At 62.9% G+C, this 9,405-nt stretch overlaps 1 protein-coding gene across 1 annotated transcript; it reads left to right on the forward strand.

Moving 5' to 3' along the window:
- Window positions 1–783: 783 nt before the first annotated feature.
- CCDC183 (coiled-coil domain containing 183) lies at window positions 784–9,143 on the forward strand (the record flags this gene model as incomplete). The annotated part of the gene is given in 13 exon segments (XM_057499423.1): window positions 784–1,072; window positions 2,026–2,147; window positions 2,624–2,701; window positions 2,869–3,093; window positions 3,211–3,255; window positions 4,990–5,112; window positions 6,308–6,325; window positions 6,327–6,422; window positions 6,532–6,586; window positions 7,008–7,108; window positions 7,718–7,848; window positions 8,094–8,282; window positions 8,753–9,143. Coding segments are annotated over 13 exon segments (1,773 nt in total), but the record flags the coding sequence as incomplete, so codon positions are not given.
- Between the last annotated feature and the right edge of the window lie 262 nt (window positions 9,144–9,405).

Raw genomic sequence — 9,405 nt, forward strand, 5'->3', positions numbered from 1 at the left:
GAGGGTGAACTGGTAGTTTCAGGTGGGACTGGGCTCGCTTTTTAAAATGTGGAGTGACCGGAAGGGTGAAGGATCTGTGGGAGAGGTCATAGAGGACCTCTAAGTAACAGCATATGGGTGAAGGCCCCAAACTCCTCTGTTGCAGCCCTAGCCCCCAGGACCTCAGAATGTGCCTGCATTTGGAGGCAGGGCTGTTAAAGAGGGGGGCTCTGATCCAGTCTGCCTGATGTCCTTAGGAGAGAGGGGATCGGGACTCCGGCACCCACAGAGGGGCGGCCACATGAGGGTGCCAGGAGAGGGCGGCTTCTGCACAGTCAGGGAGCGGCCGCAGGAGGAGCCGGCCCTGCCAGCTCCTGGACCGTGGGCCCCCCGCCTGCAGACGGGCAGTTGAGGCCCCATCTTTGGTGCCCACATGGCAGCCCCAGCAGACTCATGCCGAGTGGTTGGACAAAGTAACACACATGGTGTGCACCCCTGGAGTCCCATGGGTGCTCGGGGCATACGGCTAAAAGGGAAGCTTGGACTGGGGCAGCAGAGATGGGGAATGGACCCCTCCTGGAGTGGTGACATCTAGACCCAAGGACTCAGCGAAGTGGAGGCAGAGCAGGGCAGGCCCCAAGCAGCAGGTGAGGGCCAGGAGGAGATGGCACAGTGAGGTCTTGTGCCAGGTCACCCAGGCAGCCTCGGGCTGTGGAGGGGATGGGAAGGGTGTGGGATACAGCGCCAAACCACCACAAATCCCCTCCCTGTGGAAGGAAGGTGCCCTGAACCCAGGGATCCTGAGTAGAGAGCAGCCACAGACCTGCACTTCCAGTGGACAACCTGGAGGCTCCCTGGGGGCAGAGGGTGGGGGCAGGGCAGGCCAAGAACTCCAGGGCTCCCCAGGCATTGAGAACCTGGGCCCCCATCACAACAGGCCAAGACGCCGGGGACAATATATCTGCAGCTGTGCCCAGCACAGGGCAGACGAGGCGCAGCGAGCCCCTGGGCAGCCCAAGAGCTGCCGTGAAGATGCACAGCTAGGCAGATGTGGATGAGGTCCAGGAGCTGAAGGCCGTCACGCGGCTCCCAGGTAGGCCCACCGCGGGAGTGACCAGCCCCACCTCGGAGATCAGGGACTCCCCAGTGCAGGACTTCAGCTTTGACTCAGGGACGGTATGAGGCAGACAGGCTAGTGGCCACCTTCCCACTCAACCCCGAACTGAGAGAAGGGCTCACAGGGGCCTGCAATGCAGGGGTGGGCAGAGGAGAAGCTGGGGGACTTCAAGATGTGTGAGTGCAGTGGGCCCCCAAGGCCAGGGGTCAGAAAGCGACCCACCTGCTTCCTTGGCAGAGGGCGTCTGAATGGGATCATAGGACCGGCCCACCCCTGGTGTCTTGCCAATGGGTTTCAGCTCCGGGCAAGTTCGCTATGGATTCAATGTGACCAAAGAAATTGACAGCAAAACGTTCTTGGGGTGAAAGGGTTATACCCAACTTTATTTCCAGGTGGCAGGTCAGTCACTAGAATCCCGTTCACTCAGAGCGAGTCTGCAGGCAGCAGGCCAGTCTCTGCCTCTGGGCCTCTCTGCCTGCACAGCCGTCCCACACAGCCGTCCTCTGGGCCTCTGTCCTCAGTGCTGCCACCACTCCAGCCTCTGCTCTGCTCTCCTGCAGCCTTGCAGCCCTGCCACCGTGTCACGCCCAGAGTTCTTCATACAGAGTCAACAGCCATGTATTGCCCACGGGTGTGCAGTGAGCCAGTCAACCAGGGCCAGATGAGAATCCTAGCCACAGGAACTCTCATTTTATCCATACCTGGCTTCTGCCTCACCCTCCCCACTGACCAGCACAGCCACCCAGTGACAACTGCCTGGATGGGCATGGCTGAGCAGGACCCAGGCGCCGGAGGGAGGGATGAAGGCGGGCAGCGTGGAGGTGGCGTGCCCACGATCCCTCAGGCCTTCCCCAGAGGGGCCCCCCCAGACAGCGTGGTTGGCAGGCTCACGGCCCACATCCTGGCCGCCCAGCCCCACCTGCCCACAGAGCAGTGTCGGGCGCTGCAGATCCAGGCGGTGAAGGAGAAGACGGTCAAGAACAGGGCCACGCTGGCTCTCCTGCGCAGCAACATCCGCCGCGGGGTCCAAGAGTGGGCCTCGGCCATGAAGGTGACCAGCACGGCCCCTCCCTGCTGCCCGCGGGCTGGGGGCGGGGCGGGCACGTGCAGAGAAGCCACGCCCACATAGCCACATTCTCTCCTTTCCCCTCTGACCCCAAAGTTTACAGAGCCAACGGGCATCTCAGAGATGGGCTCCAGTCACTCTAGCGAGACTGGCGGGCAGGTTCCCCACCACCCACCTCAGAGGGCAGGGCGGGGGGCCTGACTAGGGTCCCTTTCCTGGGCTGTCCCTACAGCAGGGGCTTCTCTGGCTCATTGGCCTTGTAGGGGAGGCCCGGGCCCTCTCCACAACCCCGTCACATCTGAGCTGGGATGGCCTGGATGGGGTCCTGTGGCCCCAGGGGCTGGGGTCTTCCTGCTGGAGGTCACAGGGCAGAAGAGGCCCGTGGAGAGTAGCTGGGGGGCCCGGCTGGGGGGACTCGGAGAGCCTGGGCCCCCGGCTCAGCTGCTGCCACGGCTCCGCAGTGGAACCAGCGGACCACATCCCAGGCCCGCGGGAAGGACGTGCCAATGAGGCTGGCGCACTGCCGCTGCACCACGGACGTAAGGCGGCAGGAGGGACCCTCACCCCAGCAGGAGCACTCCACTAAACGTCGTTGCAGAGCCGGTGGGTGCAGAGTGAGGTCCCAGCCCCAGGTCCCTGCGGGGTTGCCACGGTTCCCTCCCTGACCGCCCCGCACCCGCGTGCAGGCCGTGCCCTCCTGACCCAGGGGGCTCGGGAGAAGCTGTGCAAGTACGTCTTCAACCGTGTGAACGTGCACAACGGGCTGACCCACCCGGTGCGGCTTCGCGGGCAGAAACTGGGGAGCTTGCAGCTGGAGTGGGCCAGCCCGCGCGGGCAGCCCGACGCCACCAAGCAGGAGCTGTGCATGCACATGGCGAGGGGTCGCTGCTGGGGGCCCGTGGGCGGGACCCGGAGCAGGGCTGGCTCTGTGGTGGGGAGGGCAAGGGTAGAGGAACAAGACCCCCGCCTCGGAAGAAAGCCTCCCGCCTGGCCTCTGGGCCTCCTGGCGTCCCCAGGCACTTTCAGCGGGCCCTGGGACCACCCCCAGGTCATCCGCCGGCTGTATGTGGACCTGCTGGGTCCCCTGAAGAAAGTGGGCCCCCCACCCCCCCACCTGCACCCCGAACCCGGGAAGCCCAGCTGGATGGGGGGGCAGGGTGGAGGGTCTCAGGCCAGGCTTGCAGAGGGTGGGGATCTCCACAGGATGGGGAACCTGCAGCTGCTCCCCTCCAGGCAGGATTACCCCCAGGAGGACAGAGCCCTGCTTTGGGCGCCAGCTGATCAGCGCCACCCCGTACATGGAAAACATTCTTTCAGAAGCGTACTTGCTACTCCAGAGACACGTGGGACATATCAGAACCGTGTGAGTTTTCCTGCACGCATCTGATGGCTTGGTGGCATTTTGATTTTGCCCCGTCGTGTTTCGTTGCCTGGACTCTGAAGGCAAGAGATGGACCCTGCGCCCTCAGAAAGTGCCCTGACATATGTGGCAAGCCACCTCTGAGCAGGCCGGTAACCTCGCTTGCCACCCACGTCTTCCAAGCCAGCTGCCCCTGTCCCTGCAGTGAGGGCAGGGAGGAGGCCTCCCAGGGCTGTGAGCCCCACTGTGAGATAAGACCCCTTCACAGGGGGCCCCACAGGAGAGGCAGACAGCAGATGGGGCAGGATAGGACAGGAAGGCTGGAGGGTAGGTGCCAGGGGGCTGAGGGGGGCAGCTTGGTGGGCAGGGCAGGGGAAGTGAGGAAAGCTCCCCGACTCCCCCATCTTGAAACTGGGGGAGGGGAGCCCTGCAGGGCAGTGCATCCAGGAGGGTGACGGTCAGGTGAGTGGTTGGGGAGAAGGGTGTGGCAGGCTCTGCAGCTCCTCCTGGGCAGGGACAGGGCTCCCGGACCCCGCCTGTGGCCCTCGGGGCTAGGCAGCACACAGTCATCCTCAGTCTGCCCCTGCTGCCTTGACCCCCCTGGGCCTGGACCCTCACCTGAAGGCCCTGCCCGGCCTTCCTTCCTGGGCCCCTGCTCCTCACGACCCTTCCCACCGTGCTACACTTGGGGTCCAGCCCTCCTTTGCCTGGGCACATTATGACCCCCGTAACACCTTATGTTTTCAGAACATAGGCAGTTTTTTAATAACCCCCGTGTTCACCCACATTTCTTAAAAAACTGGCAAAGATTCTACATTGTAGTTATTCACCACAAAATACTAAGAGCCGAGGTACCCTGGACGTCCATGAACCTGACCCTGTGCTAAGTGCCTCATATGCCTTCTCAGTCGATCCTGGCAGTAGCAGCCTTCCAGGAGAGCCACTATCACCTTTCAACAGATGGGGACACTCAGGTGAAGTGGCTCTCCCAAGGTCCCAGAGCCACTGGTCAGGGCGCCCTTGGCCTTGAGCCTGAGTCTCTGGCCCCAAATCCAAGCTTCAAGCTCCTCTGCTTCACTTCCAACAGCAGCCACTCCCCAGCAGTGGGCCTCCCTGGTGGCAGTCACCTCACAGAGGGACATTCCATTACAAACTCTTTGGCAGTGTCTCTGGGCTGCGGGGCCCTGGTCAGTGGGAGACTCGCTACCAGGAAGACGCTGTCTGCCCCTGCTGAGACGTTTCCTCTCACCTTCTGTGTGCCCTGTGGGGGCTGGGGCTGCAGGCCAGATGCATCACTGTCTCCTCAGGTCTCTCACAGTCTGTGCTAAGAGGTGGTAGGCAGGTGAGGTCCACCCTGTAGGAACCACGAGGGAACTGGAGAAGGGCCTGGGACAGCATCTGGTTGGCCCAGAGCCCCTGGCCATCAGGCCATGTGCCCAGTTGCAGGAGCTGTGCCTTGCAATGCAGGAGCTGGCAGGGTACCCCACAGAGCTGGACAAGCTGCAGAACCTCGTGGTTGACTACTGCTCGGAGCTGGTGGATATGACAGTCACGTCCCAAGACGCCATGATGATTACAGATAAGGTCAAGGTGAGCTCAGTTCCCAGTGCTGGGGGGGCTGGCCTGCAGGGCTCCCTCTCCTCCTGTCTGGCCCAGGGTCCAATGGGACACACCCATGCGCACACCACCCATGATCAGTGGAGGAATCTGGCAGCCCCCCTGCTCGCCTGTTCTGCTCACACACTGGCCCTGGACAAAGGGGTCCCACTGGGCATGGAGCTCTGAGGCAGGTGTAGTAGAGGAGCTGGTCTGGCCCGGGCAGCAGCCACCTATTCACCCAGTCTGTATAAGAGCCAACCAAGGCCCCTGCCAGGCAGGTTTGCCCTGTCCTCACGAAGTGAGCAGCGCAAGGCAGCTGCTCACCCAGGAGCCCGTGGAGAAATGTCACGCAGCCTTGGCCAGCGCTGCAGAGGTGTGGGTGCCTCAGGGCCGCCCTGGGGCACTGACCTGCCCAGGGAGGTGGTGCCCAAGTGGGGCTCTAGCAGTCAAGGCAGCCTGAGCCCTGGAGGAGGAAGACCAAGTCCTAGGGCACAATGGGCCAGGAGGGGTGAGCAGCTGGAGCAGCGAGGCTGCAGGGAGGGCGGCGGGGTGGCTGGGGCTGAGCACTGGTGTCCCCATAACCTGTAGCTGGGAGATGGCAGGATTTGTGTTTCAAAATGGGCACGCCCTGGCTGCAGACCGGAGGGAACTGGGGCCGAGGTGCTGGGCACCTGAGCCAGACTAGTGGTGGAACTGATGCCCAAACTGGGTGCCAGGAAGCCCGTAAGGGATCTGGTACCGAGTTAGATGTGAACAGTACGGGAGGGCAGTGCCCAGGACGCGTGAGCAGGCAGACGGGCGATGGGTTTAACCACCAAGCAGGACACACTGGGAGAGACCAGGTTTGAAGGAAATTGAGTTCGTTTTTAGACGTGGAATCCACTTCAGTGGGTTCTGAGTGGAGCTGGCCGGCAGGCAGAGACCATTCTGTTAAGCACATGTCCAAGCCCCGCTCCAGCTGGGGAAACGGGGGTGAAGGAGAACAAGGCCAGGTGGCAGAGGTGCCAGGGAATGGAGAGAAACAAGGGTGGTGAAAGCCGGCAGGGAGGAGCTAGCTAGGAAGAGGGGTGTGGCCCCAGCCTTGAAGGCTATCCCGAAATCCAGGAAGACGGGGACTGAAACTGACCGCTGTGTGTGGCACCATGGGAGGCTTGGTGGCACGGCGCCACCCTGCCTGTGCCCCCAGATGAACATGAGGCGGCGGGGAGGCCAGCTACATGGAGGAACACCGGGCACAGGAGAACCAGCTAGACCAGCAGAAGCAGCTGATCGGCAAGGTCCACACCGAGGAGACCAGTGAGGCACCTCTGGGTGAGTCCTGCCATCCGGGCACCAGGCACGGCCCCGGCCCCGGCCCCTCCAGATGCACCAGCCAGCTTCCCAGACATGCTGCTCACCTCCTCCCCACAGGGCCAGCGGGACTTGGACTTCCCCTCCAATCTGATGAGCGCGGACACCCTGAAAGGCAATGCCCAGCTCTCTGCCCACCCCCAGGCAGGCCGCCACAAGGCCAGCTCTGGGCTCACAGCCAAGTGTGGGGGAGCCCCCTGGCTTCTCAGCTGGAAGACGCACTCAGCAATGTCATCCCATGGCACCCCAGGGCCCAGTAACCCCTCAGAGGAGATCAGTGGAGTCCCCGGAGGCCCTGTGCCGCCTCTGGGAAGTGTCCACAGCCTGCGGAGCCAGGCGGCCTCTGGCTGGAGCTGCCAGGGGCAGCGCTGAAGGGCAGCCAAGGAGGGAGGTTAAGGTGTGGGTGATTCTGATGGGACCCAGCTCCTGGGTGACCTCCACTGCCAACTGAGCATGAACAGAGGCACTAACAGCCTCCTGCAGAGGTCCCGCGCTATTCCTGCACGCCCGCCATCCTTCCCCTCTACTCTGTGTAGCAAGGAGGAGGGAGACCTCCAAGGTGGACATTGAATACCAGGCAGATGTGACAGCTCTGGTGGACAAAGTGAAGACCGCTGTGCAGCGCTCCCACCTCTGGGTACTGCTCCCTGACACACCTGGGGCGTGGGCGGAAGGGGGGTCTGCTCTAGCCCAAGGGCTGGCTGAGCTGGGTGGGGGTCTGCCCACATTTTGAACAAAGGGGCACACAAAGCTGCAGCCCTCGCAGGTCAGAGTAAAGGGTGCTCCCAAGACAAAGCTGGCATATCCGAGCCGCATTCCAGGGGCTATCAAGGGCAGGCCTTTACCTCCAACTCCTCCCCTTCCCAACCCGATGGCATCGTATCGAGCAGCTGCCTCTCTGCTGCCCACCTTTTACTTTAATCCGATCTGGGTTTGTTATTAGCAAGCCTTGAGCTCCTGCCTTGGCCCTGACAGAAGCTCCATCCTTGGGCCAGTGCCTCCGAGCCACACAGCCTCTCAGTAGTGGCCTCCCTGCCTCCCCCGTGGGGTTGTCTGCCCTCTGCACACTAGGAGGATATCGTGACACATGTGCCACCTGACGGCAAGCCCCTCACAAGCCCTCAGTCCCCAGCCTAGTGGGGTGAATGTTGTTACTGGCCATTGGGAGGGACCTGGAAGAAGCCAGTTCTTTGGGGCCTCCACCTGCCTAGCCCAGCCCTGCTTTTCTCCCCAACTGCCCAGCCAGGGCATCACAAGCCGGTTCCTGGCTCAGAGGAACACAGAGGAGAACCTGGAGCTGCAGCTGGAGGCCTTGATGGACAAGCTGGAAAGGCAGGGTGCAGTGCTGAGGCTCCACCAGGTGCCCGGCTCCGGCAGGTAAGGGACCCTGCCTCCCCATGGCCCCCACAGTGGTCTTCACAGCCTGTGGGCTAGAACCAGGCTTGGAGCGGTGACCCCTGCCAGCGAGTCCGGGTGCTCTGCCCATGAGCTGCAGGCCCAACTGGCACCTGCAACCCACCTCTGAGCTCTTGAGACCCTGAGTTTAGCACAGCAACCAACGCAGGACCCCGGGCACCTTGCCCTTGGGTCTGTGCTACCCACTGCCCCATTGTCCTCACCAGCTCCCCACCTGCCGAGAAGATGAAGGATGTGCTGGAGGAGGAGAGGCTCCAGCTGGCCCGTGGCAACATGACCAAGAGCCAGAAGCGGCTGCTGACCATCCAGACGGGCATCGACCACCTCTACATCCGGCTGGTCGGCATCGCCCCGCCCACGGCCCAGGGTGGGATGTTCTCTTCTGAATTATTCCGGTGGGCTTGGGGCATGGGGGCTGCCCCAGGATTGATTCAGGCGGGAGACATAGGCCCATGAGAGCGTGTTCAGGGAGGCGGCTGGGTCCTGGGCCCTGGAGCAGTGCGCACGAGAGCCGTGGCTGGGAGGGCCTCCGCCGGCTCTAGGAACCGCTAGCCCTGGGGTGGCCGACTCCCCGGTGTGCCAGACCCCGAATGCCAGAACTAGGGATTTGGAAAGTGGAAAATGCAGTTAATGCCACTAACCCTTTGAGGAGCAGAGGCCCATCCATATAGACAGGGCAGGATCTGGGGTGGATTTGGGGGGGCGGGGAGGGCCTGCAGACACTGTGGGGTGGGCATGGTGTGGGGGGGCTCCCCTGCAGCACAGGCTGCATTCTGTCCTTTGGAGGCTCTGCTTGTTTTCGAGGAACAGAATGGCGCCCTGTCTGCAACCATAAATGGGCTCAAAAGTGATTGTGTTCTCCTTTAAAAAAAAAAAAGGCAGTTACTGCCACTGGCCCTTGGAAGAGCAGAGGCCCGTATAGACAAGGCAGCTCTGAGAGGGGAGTGGGAGCTGCTTTGCAGACTCGGCGAGCCGCCCTCCCCGCCTGCTCGCCCTGTCTGCCCCCCGGGTCCTCACCTGCCCAACTGCCCTCCGCCCTCCCTCATCCAGAAACCCTCCGGTTCGCCGACGTGGACAACGGCTCTGTGCCGTCGCGGCCCGGCATCAAGAGGCAGGCCCAGCGGCTCATCGAGGGCAAGCTCAAGGTGGCCAAGAAAAAGAAGTGACCCGGCCCAAACCCGCTGGCTTTGTTACGCAAATAAACATTTTTCCTGGACTGCCGGGCCCGGGGAGAGCGAGCCCCAGGTGGACGCGTTGCGAGGTCTGCGGGAAAGTGGTGTTCCGTATGGGTCCAGGCCCCAGGACTGAAGGGGGAGGGTGAATAGGGAGTCCAGGCGGGGGGGCGTGGACAGGTGTCCGGGCTGATCCCAGACCCCGCGGGCCGCCCCGGGCATGCGCGCGCTCCGCGCCGCGGGACCTCCTTGGCCCTCGCGGCGCCCGGTAGCCGCGCACCACGCCGAAGCCGCCAGCTCACCCGCCTCCCCGTGCATGCGCACAGCATCCCATGACCCTCGTGGT

The sequence above is a fragment of the Manis pentadactyla genome, chromosome 3 (genome assembly GCF_030020395.1).
Source record: "Manis pentadactyla isolate mManPen7 chromosome 3, mManPen7.hap1, whole genome shotgun sequence".
Taxonomy (NCBI): domain Eukaryota; kingdom Metazoa; phylum Chordata; class Mammalia; order Pholidota; family Manidae; genus Manis; species Manis pentadactyla.